We start from the raw sequence: 25,514 nt of genomic DNA on the forward strand, positions 1-25,514 counted from the left end.
GCCTCCTTGCTATCTGGTATGACAAGATACTCCAGGCTCATCTTTTATATTTCATAGCACAGACATAGAACTAGCCACTTAACAGGTTTTAAAAAAAAATTTTAAGATGGGAGAAATAGCAGCAAGTTTGTATGCTGACGGGAAGAATCAGGTAGGAAGAGGGAAAAGTAACAATTCAGTAAGAGAACTACCATAGCAATGCCCTTGAGTAGAGGATCAGCCCTAAACAGAACAGACATTTTATCTATAGTATTGGGAGGAAAGGCAGAGATTATGGGCCCAGATTCAGGCGGGATAGAGGCAGCGGTGGGGGGTTATGAAGTTTTCTTCTGACTGCTTTGATCTCAGTGAAATAGGAAGAAATGTCATCAGCTGAGAATAAGATAGACGAAGGATGGGAGGCTTGACAAAGAAAAAATATGAAATGGTTGCTTGGCAGAGTAAAAGAAGTAGTGTTGTCGGGCAGCACTGAGGGTCTACTTGAAGTTCCTGATCCTGAATTTAACATGAGACCTCGCTACAGCATGTTTTCCTCCAGCCTCATTAAGCTGCATGGGACTTGTGAAGAGCTGGACTTAACCTGGGTTGTTTAGTTTCACAAATAAGATGAAGCAAGGAAGGACAGGGTGTTGCCATTATATGAAGATGGTGATAAAATGATTGCCCATGAGACTTACACTGGGTAAGAAGGTAAGTGAGGCAATATTTAGTTCATAAACGACCAATGGGAATGGACCCAATAAGACAACATAGCCCACTATCACTCTTGTGATGGAAAAAGAATATGTAAACATTTGCCATCGCTTTCAGATACAAAGATGAGCTAGAAAGACCTTGCCCTCTAGGAACTCAGAGTCTCATGAAAGAAAAACTGGCGACCAGACATGGAGGCAGGGCAAGATGGCAGACTGGTGAGCTGTAAGTTTTAGTTACTCCTCCAGGAAAGTAGGTAAAAAGCCAGGAACTGCGTGGACTGGACACCACAGAGCAATCTGTCTTTGGGCATACTTCATACAACACTCATGAAAATGTCGAACTGCTGAGATCAGCGAAATCTGTAAGTTTTTGCGGCCAGGGGACCCGCGCCCCTCCCTGCCAGGCTCAGTCCCGTGGGAGGAGGGGCTGCCAGCTCCGGGAAGGAGAAGAGAGAACTGCAGTGGTAGCCCTTCTCGGAAACTCATTCTACTGATCCATACTCCAACCATAGATAGACTGAGACCAGACACCAGAGAATCTGAGAGCTGCCAGCCCAGCAGAGAGGAGACAGGCATAGAAAAAAAAAAAAAAAAACACGAAAAACTCCAAAATAAAAGCAGAGGATTTTTGGAGTTCTGGTGAACACAGAAAGGGGAAGGGCGGAGCTCAGGCCTTGAGGCGCATATGCAAATCCCGAAGAAAAGCTGATCTCTCTGCCCTGTGGACCTTTCCTTAATGGCCCTGGTTGCTTTGTCTATTAGCATTTCAATAACCCATTAGATCTCTGAGGAGGGCCCTTTTTTTTTTTTTTTTTTTAATCCTTTTTTCTTTTTCTAAAACAATTACTCTAAGAAGCCCAATACAGAAAGCTTCAAAGAATTGCAATTTGGGCACGTCAAGTCAAGAGCAGAACTAAGAGAGCTCTGAGACAAAAGGCAATAATCCAGTGGCTGAGAAAATTCACTAAACACAACTTCCCAAGAAAAGGGGGGTGTCCGCTCACAGCCACCATCCTGGTGGACAGGAAACACTCCTGCCCATCGCCAGCCCCATAGCCCAGAGCTGCCCCAGACAACCCAGTGTGACGGAAGTGCTTCAAATAACAGGCACACACCACAAAACTGGGCATGGACATTAGCCTTCCCTGCAACCTCAGCTGATTGTCCCAGAGCTGGGAAGGTGGAGCAGTGTGAATTAACAAAGCCCCATTCAGCCATCATTTGAGCAGACTGGGAGCCTCCCTACACAGCCCAGCAGCCCAGAACTGCCCTGGGGGGACGGCACTCACCTGTGACATAGCACAGTCATCCCTCAACAGAGGAACCGGGGTGCACGGCCTGGAAGAGGGGCCCACTTGCAAGTCTCAGGAGCCATACGCCAATACCAAAGACTTGTGGGTCAGTGGCAGAGACAAACTGTGGCAGGACTGAACTGAAGGATTAGACTATTGCAGCAGCTTTAAAACTCTAGGATCATCAGGGAGATTTGATTGTTAGGGCCACCCCCCCTCCCCGACTGCCCAGAAACACGCCCCGCATACAGGGCAGGCAACACCAACTACACACGCAAGCTTGGTACACCAATTGGGCCCCACAAGACTCACTCCCCCACTCACCAAAAAGGCTAAGCAGGGGAGAACTGGCTTGTGGAGAACAGGTGGCTCGTGGATGCCACCTGCTGGTTAGTTAGAGAAAGTGTACTCCACGAAGCTGTAGATCTGATAAATTAGAGATAAGGACTTCAATACGTCTACAAACCCTAAAAGAACCCTATCAAGTTCAGCAAATGCCACGAGGCCAAAAACAACAGAAAATTATAAAGCATATGAAAAAACCAGACGATATGGATAACCCAAGCCCAAGCACCCAAATCAAAAGACCAGAAGAGACACAGCACCTAGAGCAGCTACTCAAAGAACTAAAGATGAACAATGAGACCATAGTACAGGATAAAAAGGAAATCAAGAAGACTCTAGAAGAGCATAAAGAAGACATTGCAAGACTAAATAAAAAAATGGATGATCTTATGGAAATTAAAGAAACTGTTGACCAAATTAAAAAGATTCTGGACACTCATAGTACAAGACTAGAGGAAGCTGAACAACGAATCAGTGACCTGGAAGATGACAGAATGGAAAATGAAAGCATAAAAGAAAGAATGGGGAAAAAAATTGAAAAAATCGAAATGGACCTCAGGGATATGATAGATAATATGAAACGTCCAAATATAAGACTCATTGGTGTCCCAGAAGGGGAAGAAAAGGGTAAAGGTCTAGGAAGAGTATTCAAAGAAATTGTTGGGGAAAACTTCCCAAATCTTCAAAACAACATAAATACACAAATCATAAATGCTCAGCGAACTCCAAATAGAATAAATCCAATAAACCCACTCCGAGACATATACTGATCACACTGTCAAACACAGAAGAGAAGGAGCAAGTTCTGAAAGCAGCAAGAGAAAAGCAATTCACCACAAGCAAAGGAAACAGCATAAGACTAAGTAGTGACTACTCAGCAGCCACCATGGAGGCAAGAAGGCAGTGGCACGATATATTTAAAATTCTGAGTGAGAAAAATTTCCAGCCAAGAATACTTTATCCAGCAAAGCTCTCCTTCAAATTTGAGGGAGAGCTTAAATTTTTCACAGACAAACAAATGCTGAGAGAATTTGCTAACAAGAGACCTGCCCTACTGGAGATACTAAAGGGAGCCCTACAGACAGAGAAACAAAGACAGGACAGAGAGACTTGGAGAAAGGTTCAGTACTAAAGAGATTCGGTATGGTTACAATAAAGAATATTAATAGAGAGAGGGAAAAATATGGCAAACATAAACCAAAGGATAAGATGGCCGATTCAAGAAATGCCTTCACGGTTTTAACATTGAATGTAAATGGATTAAACTCCCCAATTAAAAGATATAGATTCGCAGAATGGATCAAAAAAAATGAACCATCAATATGTTGCATACAAGAGACTCATCTTAGACACAGGGACACAAAGAAACTGAAAGTGAAAGGATGGAAAAAAATATTTCATGCAAGCCACAGCCAAAAGAAAGCAGGTGTAGCAATACTAATCTCAGATAAAATAGACTTCAAATGCAGGGATGTTTTGAGAGACAAAGAAGGCCACTACATACTAATAAAAGGGGCAATTCAGCAAGAAGAAATAACAATCGTAAATGTCTATGCACCCAATCAAGGTGCCACAAAATACATGAAAGAAACACTGGAAAAACTAAAGGAAGCAATTGATGTTTCCACAATAATTGTGGGAGACTTCAACACATCACTCTCTCCTATAGATAGATCAACCAGACAGAAGACCAATAAGGAAATTGAAAACCTAAACAATCTGATAAATGAATTAGATTTAACAGACATATACAGGACATTACATCCCAAATCACCAGGATACACATACTTTTCTAGTGCTCATGGAACTTTCTCCAGAATAGATCATATGCTGGGACATAAAACAAGCCTCAATAAATTTAAAAAGATTGAAATTATTCAAAGCACATTCTCTGACCACAATGGAATACAATTAGAAGTCAATAACCATCAGAGACTTAGAAAATTCACAATACCTGGAGGTTAAACAACACACTCCTAAACAATCAGTGGGTTAAAGAAGAAATAGCAAGAGAAATTGCTAAATATATAGAGACGAATGAAAATGAGAACACAACATACCAAAACCTATGGGATGCAGCAAAAGCAGTGCTAAGGGGGAAATTTATAGCACTAAACGCATATATTAAAAAGGAAGAAAGAGCCAAAATCAAAGAACTAATGGAGCAAACCAATCCTAAACCAAGTAGAAGAAAAGAAATAACAAGGATTAAAGCAGAAATAAATGACACAGAGAACAAAAAAACAATAGAGAGGATAAATATCACCAAAAGTTGGTTCTTTGAGAAGATCAACAAGATTGACAAGCCCCTAGCTAGACTGACAAAATCAAAAAGAGAGAAGACCCATATAAACAAAATAATGAATGAAAAAGGTGACATAACTGCAGATCCTGAAGAAATTAAAAAAATTATAAGAGGATATTATGAACAACTGTATGGCAACAAACTGGATAATGTAGAAGAAATGGACAATTTCCTGGAAACATACGAACAACCTAGACTGACCAGAGAAGAAATAGAAGACCTCAACCAACCCATCACAAGCAAAGAGATCCAATCAGTCATCAAAAATCTTCCCACAAATAAATGCCCAGGGCCAGATGGCTTCACAGGGGAATTCTACCAAACTTTCCAGAAAGAACTGACACCAATCTTACTCAAACTCTTTCAAAACATTGAAAAAAATGGAACACTACCTAACTCATTTTATGAAGCTAACATCAATCTAATACCAAAACCAGGCAAAGATGTTACAAAAAAGGAAAACTACCGGCCAATCTCCCTAATGAATATAGATGCAAAGTCCTCAACAAAATACTTGCAAATCGAATCCAAAGACACATTAAAAAAATCATACACCATGACCAAGTGGGGTTCATTCCAGGCATGCAAGGATGGTTCAACATAAGAAAAACAATCAATGTATTACAACACATTAACAAGTCAAAAGGGAAAAATCAATTGATCATCTCAATAGATGCTGAAAAAGCATTTGACAAAACCCAACATCCCTTTTTGATAAAACACTTCAAAAGGTAGGAATTGAAGGAAACTTCCTCAACATGATAAAGAGCATATATGAAAAAACCCACAGCCAGCATAGTACTCAATGGTGAGAGACTGAAAGCCTTCCCTCTAAGATCAGGAACAAGACAAGGATGCCCACTGTCACCACTGTTATTCAACATTGTGCTGGAAGTGCTAGCCAGGGCAATCCGGCAAGACAAAGAAATAAAAGGCATCCAAATTGGAAAAGAAGAAGTAAAACTGTCATTGTTTGCAGATGATATGATCTTATATCTAGAAAACCCTGAGAAATCGACGATACACCTACTAGAGCTAATAAACAAATTTAGCAAAGTAGCGGGATACAAGATTAATGCACATAAGTCAGTAATGTTTCTATATGCTAGAAATGAACAAACTGAAGAGACACTCAAGAAAAAGATACCATTTTCAATAGCAACTAAAAAAATCAAGTACCTAGGAATAAACTTAACCAAAGATGTAAAAGACCTATACAAAGAAAACTACATAACTCTACTAAAAGAAATAGAAGGGGACCTTAAAAGATGGAAAAATATTCCATGTTCATGGATAGGAAGGCTAAATGTCATTAAGATGTCAATTCTACCCAAACTCATCTACAGATTCAATGCAATCCCAATCAAAATTCCAACAACCTACTTTGCAGACTTGGAAAAGCTAGTTATCAAATTTATTTGGAAAGGGAAGATGCCTCGAATTGCTAAAGACACTCTGAAAAAGAAAAACGAAGTGGGAGGACTTACACTCCCTGACTTTGAAGCTTATTATAAAGCCACAGTTGCCAAAACAGCATGGTACTGGCACAAAGATAGACATATAGATCAATGGAATCGAATTGAGAATTCGGAGATAGACCCTCAGATCTATGGCCGACTGATCTTTGATAAGGCCCCCAAAGTCACTGAACTGAGCCATAATGGTCTTTTCAACAAATGGGGCTGGGAGAGTTAGATATCCATATCCAAAAGAATGAAAGAGGACCCCTACCTCACCCCCTACACAAAAATTAACTCAAAATGGACCAAAGATCTCAATATAAAAGAAAGTACCATAAAACTCCTAGAAGATAATGTAGGAAAACATCTTCAAGACCTTGTATTAGGCGGCCACTTCCTAGACTTTACACCCAAAGCACAAGCAACAAAAGAGAAAATAGATAAATGGGAACTCCTCAAGCTTAGAAGTTTCTGCACCTCAAAGGAATTTCTCAAAAAGGTAAAGAGGCAGCCAACTCAATGGGAAAAAATTTTTGGAAACCATGTATCTGACAAAAGACTGATATCTTGCATATACAAAGAAATCCTACAACTCAATGACAATAGTACAGACAGCCCAATTATAAAATGGGCAAAAGATATGAAAAGACAGTTCTCTGAAGAGGAAATACAAATGGCCAAGAAACACATGAAAAAATGTTCAGCTTCACTAGCTATTAGAGAGATGCAAATTAAGACCACAAAGAGATACCATCTAACACCGGTTAGAATGGCTGCCATTAAACAAACAGGAAACTACAAATGCTGGAGGGGATGTGGAGAAATTGGAACTCTTATTCACTGTTGGTGGGACTGTATAATGGTTCAGCCACTCTGGAAGTCAGTCTGGCAGTTCCTTAGAAAACTAGATATAGAGCTACCATTCGATCCAGTGATTGCACTTCTCGGTATATACCCGGAAGATCGGAAAGCAGTGACACGAACAGATATCTGTACGCCAATGTTCATAGCAGCATTATTCACAATTGTCAAGAGATGGAAACAACCCAAATGTCCTTCAACAGATGAGTGGATAAATAAAATGTGGTATATACACACGATGGAATACTACGCGGCAGTAAGAAGGAACGATCTGGTGAAACATATGACAACATGGATGAACCTTGAAGACATAATGCTGAGCGAAATAAGCCAGGCACAGAAAGAGAAATATTATATGCTACCACTAATGTGAACTTTGAAAAATGTAAAACAAATGGTTTATAATGTAGATGTAGGGGAACTAGCAGTAGAGAGCAATTAAGGAAGGGGGAACAATAATCCAAGAAGAACAGATAAGCTATTTAACGTTCTGGGGATGCCCAGAAATGACTATAGTCTGTTAATTTCTGATGGATATAGTAGGAACAAGTTCACAGAAATGTTGCTATATTATGTAACTTTCTTGGGGTAAAGTAGGAACATGTTGGAAGTTAAGCAGTTATCTTAGGTTAGTTGTCTTTTTCTTACTCCCTTGTTATGGTCTCTTTGAAATGTTCTTTATTGTATGTTTGTTTTCTTTTAACTTTTTTTTCATACAGTTGATTTAAAAAAGAAGGGAAAGTTAAAAAAAAAAAAAAAAAGGAAAGGAAAAAAAAAAAAGATGTAGTGCCCCCTTGAGGAGCCTGTGGAGAATGCAGGGGTATTCGCCTACCCCACCTCCATGGTTGCTAACATGACCACAGACATAGGGGACTGGTGGTTTGATGGGTTGAGCCCTCTACAACAGGTTTTACCCTTGGGAAGACGGTTGCTGCAAAGGAGAGGCTAGGCCTCCCTATATTTGTGCCTAAGAGTCTCCTCCTGAATGCCTCTTTGTTGCTCAGATGTGGCCCTCTCTCACTGGCTAAGCCAACTTGAAAGGTGAAATCACTGCCCTCCCCTCTACGTGGGATCAGACACCCAGGGGAGTGAATCTCCCTGGCAACGTGGAATATGACTCCCAGGGAGGAATGTAGACCCGGCATCGTGGGACGGAGAACATCTTCTTGACCAAAAGGGGGATGTGAAAGGAAATGAAATAAGCTTCAGTGGCAGAGATTCCAAAACGAGCCGAGAGATCACTCTGGTGGGCACTCTTACGCACACTTTAGACAACCCTTTTTAGGTTCTAAAGAATTGGGGTAGCTGGTGGTGGATACCTGAAACTATCAAACTACAACCCAGAACCCATGAATCTCGAAGACAGTTGTATAAAAATGTAGCTTATGAGGGGTGACAATGGGATTGGGAAAGCCATAAGGACCAAACTCCACTTTGTCTAGTTTATGGATGGATGTGTAGAAAAGTAGGGGAAGGAAACAAACAGACAAAGGTACCCAGTGTTCTTTTTTACTTCAATTGCTCTTTTTCACTCTAATTATTATTCTTGTTATTTTTGTGTGTGTGCTAATGAAGGTGTCAGGGATTGATTTAGGTGATGAATGTACAACTATGTAATGGTACTGTAAACAATCGAAAGTACAATTTGTTTTGTATGACTGTGTGGTATGTGAATATATCTCAATAAAATGATGATTAAAAAAATAAATAAATAAAATGATGATTAAAAAAAATTGAAAAAAAAAAAAAAGAAAGAAAAACTGGCAAAACATAATAGTGATGCAGTGTAGAAAACAAAATAACAGAAATGGTGTGCACAGGAAATTATGTGGTCACAGAGGCGGCATTCTTTAAGAGGGGCACAGGACAAAGAAAGATTCCCAAAGGAGGGGAAATGTGATCAAAGATGTGGTGTTAACTGAGGGAAAGGGATGAAGAAAGGCCTTTCAAGGCAGAAGAGACAGGCCAGACAGTGTGTGTGTCTGGCTACTGGGAAAGTGGATTTGAGAAGATAAAGACAGAAGTCCAGGTGGGAGGGTAGATTTAATCAGGCTTGTCGAGGGCCATGGCAGTGGGGTGGAAAGGGAGAACTGGATTCATGAAATAGTTAAAAAGACTGGTTGGGGGGGGTGTGATGTCAAGGAGAGTCAAGATGTTGGCTTGGGTGACTACATGGATAGTGATACCAACTCAGAAAAAAGGAGGGAGAACAAATTTGGAAAGGGAAGGAAAGCTCAGGTTTACATGTATTGCTTAAAGTGCAGGGAAATAGCCTGGTAGAGACATCCAGCCTTTAGTCAGACATACAGGTCTGAAGTTAACAGGAGAACTGCACTAGACTTATAGAAAAGTACAGGATAATTTTTTCTTAAGCATCGTATTTTACTGACAGTGGTCCCTAGGCATGATTGGGCATCACAACCAGATTCCCCAGTTCCTCTCCAACATACTGAATCATAACCTCATGATGGGATATTTTTCTTCTAAGGATAGTTTCCAAATAGCATGAAGCATAAAGTCACCTCAGGAGATTTGCAAACTGAGAACCGAGGTTTGAGAGTCAGAACTAGATTCAAATTCTGACTCCACAGTCCATTAGCTGTATGACCTTGAGCAAGTTACTCAACCTCTATGAAGCCTTCATTTCATCACCCGAAGAGAGCTCTAAGAAGACCAGCCATTCATGGTTGCTACGAGAATGAGAAATGGCAAATACACAGCACCCAGAACACATAAAGTGCTCAATAGTTAGCAGCTGCTTTTTCTTGTACCAGGAAAATTACATCACCCTATTTTGGAATTCTGCAGAGCACTTACATTTTGAAGCTTTTTGATGTCATCTGCCTTTACCTCCCCATTAGAATTAGAAGGTAACCCCCTGAGAGCAGTGACCTGCCCACTTTTGTTTACTGCTATATCCGTAGCACCTAGAACATGGTAGGTGCTCCCTAAATTCAGAAATAAATCACCAAGGTTTCAAAAATTCAAAATGCTTTAAAAAGCCTTTCAAAATCACTACCTGTTTTAACTTGCACCACTTCCATTTTAAAGAGATTACTTTCTCTTAACTTCAAGTTTCAACATCAAAATCTCTCCAGCCTAATACTTTGTAGCCATTACAAGTAGTGCATATTAGAATCATGTAGTAAGCATAGAGAAATGTTTATGATATGTTAAATAAAATATCATCCATCTATATGTGCATGTATACATAACATCAATGTGCATATATGATTACAACTATGATTAAAAATATAGATGAGGAGAAAGAATGGAAGGAAACACCCCAAATACATAATTATGTTGCAGTGTCTTGAATAATTAGAATTATTGCTGGGGTTTTTTTCTCTTCTTTAGACTGCTTTTAGGTTTATTTTGATAATAGAGTTATATCTGTTTCTTAACAGAAACTCTAATTTTCATGACTTTGAAATAGACTTCAGTCTACTTTGTTCATCTCTTACTCCAGAACAAGCTGAGGAGCTACCGTGTGGCAGGCACTGTTTTACGGCCAAGGACCCGCAAAATGAGCCACAATCCCAGTCCCCCAGAGCCTCCGCCCAACAGGAGAGACAAACACATGAAACAACTGCCTATAAGGAAAGTGATAAATCTGCAAGAGCAGTGGAGAGAATACCAAGTGCCAAGGGAAAAAGAAATAAGGTCGCGATTAGTTTTGCTTTGGGGTGGTGCAGGGCAGGAAAAGCTTCTGAGAGGTAACAGTAAAACAGGGCTGGGAAGCACGTGTCTTCCAGCCACAAGAAACCATTTACAGCTCTGTTGGTCTAGCCCACTGTGCCGGTTTGAATGTATTACGTCCCCCAAAACACCATTATCTTTGATGTAATCTTTTGTGGGCAGACATATCAGTGTTGATTAAATTATAATTCTTGAGTGTTTCTATGGAGATGCGCCCTACCCAACTGTGGATGACGCTGACTGGATACTTTCCGTGCATGTGTGGCCCCACCCATTCAGTATGGGTTTTGATTAGTTTACTAGAGCACTATATAAGCTCAGACAGAAGGAGCAAGCTTGCTACAGCCAAGAGGGACACTCTGAAGAATGCACAGAAGCTGAGAGAGTAGCTGCAGATGAGAGACAGTTTGAAGATGGCCACTGAAAGCAGACTCTTGCTCTGGAGAAGCTAAGAGAGGACTAACACCCCAAGAGCAACTAAGAGTGACATTTATGAGGAATTGCAGCCTAGAGAGGAACATCCTGGGAGAATGTCATTTTGAAGCCAGAACTTTGGAGCAGACACTGGCCACATGCCTTCCCAGCTAACAGAGGTTTTCTGGACACCACTGGCCATCCTACAGTGAAGGTGCCCAATTACTGACGTGTTACCTTGGACACTTTATGGCCTTAAGACTGGAAATGTGTAACCAAATAAACCCCCTTTTATAAAAGCCAATCTCTGGGGTTTTGCATTCCAGCAGCATTAGCAAACTAGAACACCCACTTCAGTCTAATTTGTTCATCTCTTACTCCAGAACAAGCTGGAGTAACCACATCTTCTGTGGCAACAACTAACTAGTCCTTTGCTCTGTGACAGTCTTTGAAACACCTTATCCTGACTTTCCCAAACCCATAGATTCACATTTCTAGATCAGAAACAGAAATACTATGAGTAGCAATCAACACACATTGAGCATTTACTTTGTACCTTCCAATGAGCTAACAGAATTCCAGGCATGATCTCATGTGATCTTCACTGTGGGGTGAACAGTATTATTATCCCCATTTTAAGGACAGGGAAATTGAAGAGAAGAGGTTAAGTAATTTGCCCAAAGTCACCACAGCTAGTAAGAGTTTAAAAAAGTGTCAAAGACAAATATAACTAAACCTATACACTTTTATCACACTAATACATTACTATACCCATCAATAGTTTTCCATGAACCCTTGTTCTCAGCAAGAAACAGAAGAAACCTAAGTTTCCATTCCAATCACCTCCCCTCATATCCACAGAGAGGGAACTTGGTGTCATGGAAAAAAAAACAACTTGGGCTGCTAGCCCTGACAAGCCTGGTTTTGAGTCCCAGGTCTCCACTGATCAGGACTTCAGAAAGTGGCTTATCTCTGGGAACCACAGTTTCATTTAAACAATAAAATTAAAAATAAGATCCTGAGCCATTTTCAGTGGAGAGAGCCTCAGCCATTTTCAGTTTGCAGTGCTCTGACCCAGACAGGAGTGGAGATAACAGACGCAGAGAGACAACAATTCAAATGCAGATGATAACTCCCTAGGGGGTGTACTTTCCCTAAGAGGAAGGAGGTAGAGCCCAGCTCTACTACCCACCTTCCATTCAGAACCAGACCCCAGAGCTAGGGGGAAAACAGCCAAAACAGAAACTAAAGGGGCCACACCTCCTTACATCAGTCAGGAGCAACAGGTTGAGAGGCGCCACCTGCTGGAGAGGTTAGGAAAAGCACAGCGGCTAAAGACCTCACAGGAAAGTCTGTCAATTTCTAAGACACACCCGCAGGGAGAACTGAAGCTGAATATAATCCCACTCTGAGATCTAAACTTATTCTGGTCTGGGAAAATCTGATTGGGGTAACCAAGGAAACCAGATGCCTAGACAACAGAAAACTACAATTTGCACTAGGAAAAATGAAGATATAGCCCAGTCAAAGGAACAAACTTACACCTCAGTCAAGATACAGTTGAAATATTGTCTCACTTTAATAAAACAATCTATTACAGATTTTCAAAGAAACATGCTAAATCAAACCAAAAACCAAATCAACAAGTTCAGGGAAGATACGGCAAAAGAGGTGAAGGCTATAAAGAAAAAACTGGGTGAACCTAAGGTAGAAATTGAAAGTCTGAAAAAACAACTGGCAGAATCTATGGAAATGAAAGGCACAACACAAGAGATAAAAACACAATGGAGACATACAACAGCATATCTCAAGAGGCAGAAGAAAATACTCAGGAACTGGAGATCAAGACACCTGAAATCCTACACATAACAGAGCAGATAATAGGGAAAAGAATGCAAAAATATGAGCAACATCTCAATGAATTGAAAGACAACATGAAGCACATGAATGTACATGTCATGGGTGTCCCAGAAGGAGAAGAGACGGGAAAAGGGGCAAAAGCAGTAACAGAGCAAATAATCAATGAAAATTTCCCATCTTTTAGGAATGACATAAAATTACAGATCCAAGAAGTGCAGCATACCCAAGCAGAATAGATCTGAATAGACTTACACCAAGAAACTTAATAATTAGATCTCAAACATCAAAGACGAAAAGAGAATCCTGAAAGCAGCAAGAGGAAAGCAATCCATCACACACAAAGGAAGCCTGAAAAGACTATGTGTGGATTTCTCAGTAGAAACCATGGAGGCAAGAAGGAAGTGGTGTGATATATTGAACATACTGAAAGAGAAAAACTACCAACCAAGAATCCTATATCTGGCAAAACTGTCCTTCAGATATGAGGGAGAGTTTAAAATATTCTCTGACAAACAGACAATGAGAGAGTTTGTGAACAAGATACTTGCGCTACAGGAAACACTAAATGGAGAACTACAGACAGGTAGGAAGACAGGAGAGAGAGATTTGGAACACAATTTTGGGTGATGGTAGCACAGCAATATAAGTACACTGAACAAAGATGACTGTAGGTATGGCTGAAAAAGGAAGGTTAGGAGCATGTGGGACACCAGAAGGAAAGAGGAAAGATAAACACTGGGACTATATAACTCAGTGAAACCTAGAGTGCTCAATAATTGTGATAAAATGTACAAATATGGGGAGAGGATCTAAGATGGCGGCATAGAGAGGAGTGGAAGCTAAGAAGTCCCCCTGGAACAACTAAAAAAAACAAGAAACAACTAGTAAATAATCCGGAATAACTGCAGGGGAACAGACGTGACTGTCCACTCATCATATACCAACCTGAATTGGGAGGAATGCCTGAGATCACAGCATAAAATCTGTTAAGTAAGAACTGCGGATCCAAATGGGAGACCCCTCCCCCACAGCCCGAGCTACAAAGCCTCATGGTGACAGAAAGAAGCTTTCTCTCAGCAAGCAAATACAGCTCAGGTGAGCTCCAACTGGGGTTTTAATTAGCGAGTGTGAACTGCTCACTAAGAGGTACGAATCCCCAACAAGTACACAGAGGCTTTGGGTGACAACTGACCTTGGAGAGCCAGAGGGTCGCCTCAGACTAGCTCTGTTCCTTTTTTGACTCAGTGGAGAAAGCCTCAGCCATTTTCAGTTCCCAGTTCTGTGACCCAGACAGGGGTGTGGCACAGGCGGAGAGAGACCATCGAAATGCTAATGACCTCTCCCTAAGGTGTCCATCTTCTCTAAGAGGAAAGGGGTGGGGCCCACCTCTACTACCTGCCTTTCATTCAGAACTTACACCAGTCAAGAATTATAGGCATCAGGCAGAGAGTGCCCCTGCATGGCCCAGCAGCCCGGGGCTTCCCTTGAGGGACAACGTGCACTAGTGACGTAGCACAGCCTTCCCTCAGCAGAGGTCCTGGAAGATCACAGCTGAGAAGGGGGGCCCGCTCAGAAAACCCAGGGAAGCTACATCAATGCCAGTGGTTTGTGGGTCAGCAACAGAGAAAATCTGGGGCAAAACTGAAATGAAGGCTTAGACTCTTGCAACAGTCTTGAATCTCCGGGAGTACCTGGGAGGTCTGAATATTAAAGCGGCCCTGCCTCCCTGACCATCCAGACACACACACCATGTTCAGGGCAGACAGCTCCAACAACAAACCCAAACTGAGTTCACCAACTGAACCCCACAAAAATCATTTCCCCACACACCACAGAGACAGAGTTGGGGAGAACTGACTTGAGGGGTATAGGTGACTCACAGATGCCATCTACTGGTTAGTTGGAGAAAGTGTATGCCACCAACTCATATTTCTGAAAAATTAGATTGGTTTTTTTTTTTTTTTTTTACAACTTGAAAGAACCTTATCAAGCAAAGCAAATGCCCAGAGGCCAAAACAACAGAAAATCTTAATGCATATAAAACCAGATGATATGGAGAACCAGATCCCGAACACCCAAATCAAAATATCAGAAGTGACACAGTACTTGGCACAATTAATCAAACAATCACAATCGAGGAATGAAAACATGGCACAGGATATAAAAGACATGAAGAAGACCATGGAACAGGATAAAGGGGACATAAAGAAGACCCTAGAAGAGCATAAAGAAGAAATTGCAAGATTAAATAAAAAAATAGAAGATCTTTTGGAAATAAAAGAAATTGTTGGCCAAATTAAAAAGACTCTGGATACTCATAATACAAGATTAGAGGAAGTTGAACAATGACTCAGTGTCCTAGAGGTCCACAGAACAGAAAATGAAAGAACAAAAGAAAGAATGGAGAAAAAAATAAAAAAAATCGAAAAGGATCTCAGGAATACGATAGATAAAATAAAACGTCCAAATTAAAGACTCATTGGAGTCCCAGAAGGGGAAGAGAAGGGTAAAGGTATTAAAAGAAATTGTTGGGGAAAACTTCCCAAACTTTCTACACAATATAAATACACAAAGCATAAATGCCCAGCGAACTCCAAACAGAATAAATCCAAATAAACCCACTCCAAGACATATTCTGATCAGACTCTCAAATACTGAAGAAAAGGAGCAAGTTCTGAAAGCAGCAAGAGAAAAGCAAGTCACCACACACAAAGGAAACAACATAAGACTAAGTTGTAACTACTCAGCGGCCACCATGGAGGAGAGAAGGCAGTGGCATGACATATTTAAAACTCTGAGAGAGAAAAATTTCCAACCAAGAATACTTTATCCAGCAAAACTCTCCTTCAAATTTGAGGGAGAGCTTAAATTTTTCACAGACAAACAAATGCTGAGAGAGTTTGCCAATAAACGACATGCCCTACTTTAGATACTAAAGGGAGCCCTACCGACAGAGAAACAAAGAAAGGAGAAAGAAATATAGAAAATTTTAACAGACATATATAGAACCTTACATCCCAAATCACCAGGACACACATTCTTCTCTAGTGATCATGGATCTTTCTCCAGAATGGACCACATGCTGAGACATAAAACAAGCCTCAATAAATTGAAAAAAAAATAATAATAAATGAACATATTCAAAGCACAATCTCTGACCACAATGGAATACAAATAGAAGTCAATAATTTTTAAATTGTAACTCCACTATTGACTTCCTACATGATATAAAATACACAAACTCTAATGACAAATCAGTGGTTTTGAACTCAATGTAAAATATGTAATTTTTGAAAGAACTATATAAAGGTGGGGGAATAGAGGAGTATAGGTATAGTTTATGTGTCCTATTGAAATTAAGTTGGTATCAAAGAAAAACAAGACTGTTATGGATTTAAGAGTTTAATTTTAAGCCCCACAGTAAACACAAAGAAATTATCAGAGAATATGACCATAGAGATGAAAAGTAGAGTATAGGTTAAGAGAAATGGGGGAAGGGGCAATGGAGAGTTAAGAAATGAGTGTAGGGTTGCTGTTTGAGATGAAGGGAAATTTCTAGTAATGGATGGTGGGAAAGACCATTACAACATTCTAAATGTGATTAATCCCACTAATGGCAGGCTAGGGAGGGGGTGGAATGGGAGGATTTAGGCTGTATATATGTTTCCACAACTGGGAAAAAAAAAAAAAAAAAGACAGTCTAAATAGATGACAATTGAATGCCAAGGATGACCCAGGATGGGATCTGAGGATGGAGGACAGGAGGCTCAAAGGGACACAGTTGAGACATAAGGAAAAAGAAATATAGAATGTAAGCTTTGTATCATTGTTGAGTCTCTTGTACTTCTTAGCTGCGCTTAATGGGATTGCATAAAAGAATGTTCTTGTTCATGGGAATTGTATATGTGAATTATAGTGTTTGTTCAAGGATGTGTGCAGCTAGCTCTCATATGTTCAGAAGACAGAGCAAAAGATGATGGATGATAGGGAGGGAGGGAGGGAGGGAGGGAAAGAAATAACGGTGTGACAACATGTTAAAGTTAGTGGATCGGGGTATCGGCAGGGGGTCAGGGAATGCTGGAGTTCTGTGTATGGGGTTTGTATTGTTTTTGCAACTGTTCCTATAACTTTGAATGTATTTCAAAATAAAATGTAAAAAAAAATGTACAAATATGTTTTTACATAAGGGAGAACAAATGAATGTCAACCTTGCAAGGTGTTAAAAATAGGGTGGTATTTGGGAAAAATGCAATCAATGCAAACTAGAGACTATAGTTAACAGAAACATTGTATTATGCTCCTTTAATGTAACAAAGGCAATATACCAAAGCCAAAAAAATATATACCAAAGCCAAATGCCTATAAGAGGGGGACATAAGGGAAGGGAATGAAACTCTTGGCATCGCTGATGTTGTGTGACTCTTTTATTCTACTTTAGTTCAATTCTATCTTTCCTTTTGTTGCTTTTTAGCTGTCATGTTTCTTTTTCTCTGTTTTTCTTATTCTTTTCTCTCTACCTGCTTTGACTCTTCCTCCTTCTTTGTGGAAGAAATGGAGATGCCATTATAGATAGTGGTGATGGTGCTGAATACAAAAATATGTGACTATACAGGGAACCATCGAATGTTCATTTAGGACAGAAAGTATGGTGGGTGAACAAAACCATCTTAAAAAAAAACGGGTTGATGAAGAAACCTTGAGGGCATCATATTGAGCAAAATAAGTCAGACACATAAGGACAAATATTGCATGGTCTCACTGATATGAGCTAATTATAATATGTAAACTCACAGACATGAAATATAAGTTACCAGGATATAGAATGAGAATAAAGAATGGGGAAAGGTTGCTTATTATGAGCAGAATGTTCAACTATGTTGAACTTAAGTGTTTGGAAATGGACAGAGGTGATGGTAGAACGTTATTGTGAGAATAACCAACAGTGCTGAATGGTGTGTGGACAATGTCTGTGATTAACTGTACAAATATTAGAACTCTCTTTCATGAACTAGAACAAATGTATGACACTATAACTAGAAGTCAATAATAGAGGGGTATATAGGGGAAAATATATACCTATTGAAAACTATGTACTACAGTTAGTAGTATTTTAACATTCTTTCATCAACAGGAACAAATGTACTATACCAATACTATGAGTCAATAATGGAGGGGTGGTGATTAGGGGTATGGGAGGATTTGAGTTTTCTTTTTTTTGTCTTTCTTTCTTTTCTGGAGTAATGAAAATGTTCTAAAAATTGAAAAAAAATTAATTTGGTGATGGATGCACAGCTGTATGATGGTACCATGGGCAACTGATTGTGCACTTTGGATCAATCCAAATTGTATGGTATGTGAACAATCTCAATAAAATTACATTTAAAAAAAAATACTACCTTATAAGGAGATGTTATAAGGCTAGTCTTATTGTATGGTATGTGAACAATCTCAATAAAATTACATTTAAAAAAAAATACTACCTTATAAGGAGATGTTATAAGGCTAGTCCAAGGAGAACCAAAGGGAACGTATCAGCAAGGGCCATATAACGACTAAAAGTGCTGCGGTTTTAGACAGACGGACACCAGAATCAATTTATATATACTTTTAAACATCACTTGTGCCCATACTCCCCAACAAATTTGGGAAAGCAACAACTAAGCAGAAAAAAGAGTCTTGAAAAAAAAATAACACAAAAAAGGGCAGAATGCAAGATAGGCCTTAGGGAGTTTTCAAGTACCTACAGCAATGTGCTGAGTTCAAAATGCTCAGGAATTCTACATCACTGTTGTCAAAGTGTGCTCTGAGAACTGGCAGGGTCAGCACCATCAACACCTAGAAGCCTGTTGGAAAGGAGGCTCTCAGGTCCCACCCCAGACCTCTAGTGAATCAAAAACTGCATTCGAACAAGAGGCCTCGCTGATTCATATGCACATTAAAGCTTGCAAAGCACTGCTAATAATCTTAGTGACAATACTAAGGTGATAGCAATGAATATTATATATGGTGTCTTAGAAGCTGATCTATCCTCACCATTGGCTAGCTTGGGCAGTATGATCCAGAAGCTGTAGAAAAGAGTCAACACAAATAATAAAAATAATAAGATTAAAAATGTTCTAAGGCTTAAGTGGGCCAAGATGGAGGCATAGAGAGGTGTGGAATTTAGTTAGTCCTCTAGAGCAACTAGTAAATAGTCAAGAACAACTAATAAATAGTCTAGAAAAACTGTTGGGGGACATCCATGACTGGACACACATTGTATACCAGCCTGGAAAGGGTGGAATGGCTGAGATCACAGCATAGAACTCGCAGTAAAGCTCCCCAAACTGCGGAGCTGACACCCCTCCCCCACCAGTATGGCAGGCTGAGCTGAAACAATTCCCAATGGAGAAAAGAAGCAGGTTACCCGGAGCGAGGGAAAGTAACTCAACCAAGCTCCAACTAACAAATTTGGACTACTGAATACAAGCACAGATAAACCCAGAGCAAGCAGGAAAGATACCTGAGGTTCCTCCTGGCAGAGAGGAGACAGGGCTGATAGAAAAAATATATATATATAAATAAATAAAAACAGAGGCTTTTGGAGACAGTTGAGCTCAGAATACTGGAAAACGACCATGTCCCAAGAAAAGGGGTACAGAGATCTGGGTACAAACACCGGTCCACCAGCAAAACCGGGGGGGCTAGGGACTGGCTCTGAAAAGGGGCTTTCTCTCTTTTTCCTTTTTTTTTCCCCCTCTCATTCTAAGTAGCTCATTAGGGAAAGCCTCAGGCATTTTCAATTGTCAGTACTGACCCAGGCAAGGGTGGAGTTAAGAGAGTCAGAGAGACAAAGGAGGAATTCAAGTATAGAAGACAACTCCCTAAAGGGTGTATCTTCCCTAAGAAAAGGGGAGGTGGGGCCCAGCTCAAGTGGCTGCCCTCCCTCAGAGAATTCAGAACCCTGGGCCTGGGGGGTAGGAAGGGGGACAGAAACAACTTAAGCTTGGATTCTGATACCCTCTGCCCCGCCCAGGACAGGGTCTGCTGAGAATTAAAGGGGCCACACCTCTTTACACCCATGGGGAGCTACAGGCTGACAAGTGCCACCTGCTCAGCGGGACAGAAAAAGCACAGGGTCTAGAGGGCTCACAGGAAACCTGCTGGGTCTCAGGCCTCAGGGAAACCTGATACTGAACACAGCCTTTTCCTGAGACCTGGGCAGGTCTAGTCTGGGAAAATCTGACTGGGGTAATCAAGGAAACCAGATGCCTAGACAACAAAAAGTTACAAATCACACTAGGAAAAACGAAGATATAGCCCAAAGGAAAAAACTACAATTCAACTAAGATATAGGAATTGAAACAACTAATTATTAATCATAAGGAAGAACTCAAAAGTTTGAAAAAACATTTGGCAGAACTTATGGGAATGAAAGGCACAGAAGAGATGAAAAACATAATGGAGACTTACAACAGCAGATTTGAGGAGGCAGAAGAAAAGACTCATGAACTGGAGGACAGAAAATCTTAAATCCTACACACAAAAAACAGATAGGGAAAAGAATGGAAAACTATGAGCAGCAGCTCACGGAACTGAATGACAACATGAAGCACATGAATGTATGTCTTATGGCTGTCCCAGAAGGAGAAGGGAAAAGGGGCAGAAGCAACAATAGAGGAAATAATCCATGAAAATTTCCCATCTCTTATGAAATACATAAAATTACAGATCCAAGAAGTACAGCATACCCCAAACAGAACAGATCCAAGTAGACCTACACCAAGACACTTAATAATCAGATTATCAAATGTCAAAGAGAGAATTCTGAAAGCAGCAAGGGAAAAACGATCCATCACATACAAGGGAAGCACAATGAGACTATGTGTGGATTTCTCAGTAGAAACTATGGAGGCAAGAAGGCAGTGGTATGATACATTTAAGACACTGAAGGAGAAAAACTGCCAATCAATTCTATATCAAGCAAATCTGTCCTTAATGAAGGAGAGTTTAAAATACTCTCAAACAGACACTGAGAAAGTTTGTGAAAAAGATACCTGCTCTACAGGAAATACTAAAGGGAGCATTACAGACAGGTGGGAAAAGACAGGAGAGAGAGGTTTGGAGCACAATATTGGGTGATGGTAGCACAATAATGTAAGGACACTGAACAAAGATGACTGTGAGTACAGTTGGAAGAGGAAGGTTAGGGGCACAGAGGACACCAGAAGGAAAGCTAGAAGATAAAGACTGGGGCTGTATAACTTACTGAAACCTAGAGTGACCAATGATCATGATTAAACGTACAAATATGTTTTCACATAAGGGAGAATAAATAAATGTCTACTTTGCAAGGTGTTAAAAACAGGGTGGTATTGGGGAAAAAATACAATCAATACAGAGTCCATAGTTAACTGTAACATTGTGATATGCTTCCATTAATTATAACAAAGGCAGTATACCAAAGCTAAATAGCTTTAAGAGGGGGATATAAGGGAAGGATGTGGAATTCTTGGTGTCAGTGTTGTTGTCTGACTTTTTTATTGTATTTTGTTTTAACTTTTTCTTTTGTTGCTTTTTAGTTGTCATTTTTTTCTTTCTTTTTCTCTTTTTACTTGTTTCACCTCTTCCTCTCTCTTTGTGGAAGAAACGGAAATGTCCTTATATAGACAGTGGTGGTCAATGCATAACTATGTGATTATACAGGGAACCATTGACTGTTTACTTAGGACAGAATGTATGGTGTGTGAATAAAACCATCTAAAAAATAAACAGAGGGATACAAGTCCTGAAGAAAATGGGGAGAAAGGGATGTACCTAATCACCGTTGGTGGGGAAGTAGAATAGTATAGCCCATCTGGAGGGCAGTGTAGTGGTTCCACAGGAAGCTAAGCATGGGGTTGCCATATGGTTCTGCAACCCTGTCATTGGATATATACTTGGAAGAACTGAAAAGAGGGACACAAATGGACATTTGCACAGTGGGGTTTATGGTGTCACTATTCACAATTTGCAGTAGATGGAGGTAGCCTAAGGGTACATTGACTGATGAATGTAATGGCAAATTGTGGTGTATACACGCAATAGAATATTGAACTGCTACAAGAAGGAGTGAAGCTGTGAGGTGAATGCACAGAGGACAGTATGTTGCGTGAAACAAACCAGAAACGAAAAGAAAAACATTACAATGCCTCATTAATATGGACTAAATATAATGTGCAAACTCTGAGAATTGAGTCTGAGCACATAGGTCATCAGGGGAAGTCTTATTGCAAAGGTTCCTATTAAAAGCTTTTACAGCAGTTACAACCATTCCTGAGTTGTAATGGTTATTTCTAAATTCTGAGATGCTAATCTCTTTGTGTATAACCTGGTCAGTCCATGGAACTTTGGGTATCCGTGTGACACCTGAGACTCAGAGCCAGAGTGCGGCAGCTATGAATGTCAGCATTAGCCCATACAGCAAATGTTAAGAAGTCTGAAAAAAAGATATCAGACTTCGATTAGAGATATGAACAAAATGGATTTAGGATTAACGTAAATTAGACTAAAGGGTAAAGGGTGATAGTGACAGTGTTGTTAAAACTTCAACTTCTATGTGAGACCAAAGGAAGAGATGTTTATCAAGTGCAAAATCTATATTTTTTGTAACACACTAAATAATTTAACTTGTATGGTCGGTTTATTCAAACAACATAATTACATGGAACGTTGAATAGGGAGTGAAATTTGGTTGGCTTGTACAGGTTAGCGTGAAGCCCTGATACATCCCAGAGTAATTTTGGCAGAGAATAAAAATGTATTTGCAAAGCCTCCTTGAGGGGCTGGGAGAAAATGTGGAAATATTAAATTTCCCCACCTGGGATATTCTCTCAAGCATTGGGGGCTACCAATTTAGAAGGCTGAGCCCTCGAAATTGGGGCTTGCCCATATGAAGTTTGTTACTGCAAAGGAGAGGCTAAGTCTACTTATATTTTGCCTGAAAGTCACCCCCAGAGGACCTCTTTTGTTGCTCAGATGTGGCCTCTCTCTCTAAGCCAACTCTGCAAGTAAATTCACTGCCCTCCCCTCTACGTGGGACATGACTCCCAGGGGTGTGAATCTCCCTGGCAACTTGGGATGTGACTCATGGGCATGAGCTTGGCCCTGGCATCATGGGATTGAGAAAGCCTTCTAGACCAAAACAGGGAAGAGAAAGGAAACAAAGTTTCAGTGGCTAAGAGATCTCAAATAGAATCGAGGGGTCATTCTGGAGGGTATTCTTATGCATTATATAGATATCCCTTTTTAGTTTTTAGTGTATTGGAATAGCTAGAAGGAAATACCTGAAACTGCAACCCAGTAGCCTTGATTCTTGAAGACAACTATATAACTATACAGCTTACACTGTGTGACCATGTGATTGTAAAATCTTTGTGGCTCCCACTCCCTTTATACTGTGTATGGACAGATGAATGGAAAAGATGGGGACAAAAAGTAAATGACTAATAGTGAGGGATGGGAGTATGGGATTATGTGGGTGTTCTTTTTTACTTTAACTTTTATTCTTATTCTTTTTTTGTGTGTAGTAATGAAAATGTTCAAAAATTGATTCTGGTGATGAATGCACAACTACATAATGGTACTGTGAACAACTGATTATACACCATGGATGACTGTATGGTATGTGAATATACCTCAATAAAATTGAATTTAAAAAAAAAGGAATTTAGAGAGATTTCTGCTCTGGTTAAGACAGAGTAAGATAGAGTATCTTGCAGACTTTCTGTCTTCTAGTCTATTTCTCTTACAGGATACCACAGTGCAACATGTGAACCCAAAAGGTATGGTTTGTCATATGTGAAGGGGAGGAATATAATTTCATATATCAGTGTCTCTGTGATGGAATATAATATTGTAATTATTTTTACTAGAAAAAATTAAATGATACAAACCTAAAAAAAATGCTTTGAGACTAAATTAATGTCTGTATACCAAATAAAAGAATGACAATGATATCAATTCAAAACTGTATACTATTAATATAATTTTTGAATATAAGATGTCAGTACAAACTATACTGGGGCTCACCTCCCTGAAACAGAAAAACCAGCAAAGTTTCCTCAGGTGTGAAGGAAAGCTACTATCTGCTTTACCTGCCTCACAGAGTTAAATCTGATGACATTCAGGAAAGCACCTTAAACTGTAAAAAAAACTATGTACATGGGTAAGATTATTCTCCTTGAAACCAAAATCACCTTACGATTGTATTACTGGCCCCAGAGAACTGAAAGGGGCCAAGGAATCTCCCGTGAGAAATATAACTAATAAGACAATAAAGAAAGATAAAAAGAAAAGAAATTAGCCTGTTGGCCTTGTGGGAGTTAAGATCACCAGCAACTGGCCCATAATTCATAAGTAGAGGGGAAAGAAAATACCAAATATGGGGAAAACCAACAGTGGGTTTTCTGCTAAGAAAACTGCCAATGCACCTCTTGATGAGTTCCACTCACTAATGAGAGAGCCAACGCATCACACTCACCCAGCAGAGCTGCCACGATGCCCACCAGCCCTGTGCCAGCGCCCAGCTCCACAGCAGAGCAGCCCCTGAGCTCCACAGCGCCAGTCTCCAGGTACATGGAAAGAACGACAGCCTGAGGCAAAACACAAATGTGATTATGGTTAAGCTTGGCAAGTTCTTTAGACACTGCAGTGTTTCCAGTAGGCTACACATTGGCCCACACACACACACATACCCCTACACCCTCTCCCACTGCAGGGTTCAATTCCAATTCAACAACACACCCAGGATTTTAGCTGCTGCCATGAGGTGACCTTCAAGAGCAAGGAGAGACACAGATCACACCTAAGCCCCTCGGCGGGGTCAGGAGTAGTCAGTGACACTGCCCACATGATAGGGTCCTGCTTGAATCTGGGGCGTTTAATTTCTACTGTGTCACAGTGCTTTTACACTTGAGGCTTAGGAAACTATTCTGGAAGAACTGACGTGAACAAGCTGTGATTTTGCTTAAGGGAATATCCGGTTCCTAAACCAAACTCAGGTCAGAAAGGCCCTGCCCTCAGCCAGAGCCAGCAAGCAGAGCTCTGCCCAAGGCTGCCTGAGCTGGATACCCTGCCTTGTTCACCTGTGCCTCAGAACTGTCACTTCCCCACAGGGGGCCTCACTATATATTTTGGGCAGAAAATAAGTTTTGGCCAAAGTTTTGGATACTTGATGTGTGAGTTAGCATTCACCTCTGATTCTATAAAAGAATTGTATACTATTAACATAATGAATGTAACTGGTTTTTCAGGGCCACTTAATATTCCAGTGGGAATACATTAAAATCAGCAATTCCTCTTCTTGGTGAGGCTCCCCATTCCTCACCATTTCTCTATATTACTCATTATGTGAATATTTTTCATGTAGTTATCTTGGACTGGATTCCTAGAAGTGGTATTACTGGATTAAAATATAGTAACATTTTTATTCCTAAATGTTTACCTAACATTTCTAATACAATGTTAAGGATAGAAAACTGTATATATGCCAACCGTTTATTCAACCTTAAATAAACTCCCACGAATCCCAGGTGTGGCCTGGATGCTGAGGGTACAAGGATGA

General features: G+C 40.2%; 1 protein-coding gene across 10 annotated transcripts in view; it reads right to left on the reverse strand.

The window, feature by feature from the left end:
* METTL21A (methyltransferase like 21A) overlaps positions 1 to 25,514 on the reverse strand; it is a 234,130-nt gene that overhangs the window by 206,807 nt on the left and 1,809 nt on the right. For all 10 annotated transcript variants that reach the window (XR_005218796.1, XM_037849550.1, XM_037849555.1 and 7 more), the window contains one exon: positions 24,432 to 24,543. Coding sequence is in view for 9 of the 10 variants with exons in the window: in XM_037849550.1 (XP_037705478.1) it covers positions 24,432 to 24,543 (112 nt within the window). In the remaining variant the exon portion in view is untranslated. The remainder of the gene's footprint in view (positions 1 to 24,431; positions 24,544 to 25,514) is intronic.

This window comes from Choloepus didactylus, chromosome 9 (assembly GCF_015220235.1).
Source record: "Choloepus didactylus isolate mChoDid1 chromosome 9, mChoDid1.pri, whole genome shotgun sequence".
NCBI classification, from domain to species: domain Eukaryota; kingdom Metazoa; phylum Chordata; class Mammalia; order Pilosa; family Megalonychidae; genus Choloepus; species Choloepus didactylus.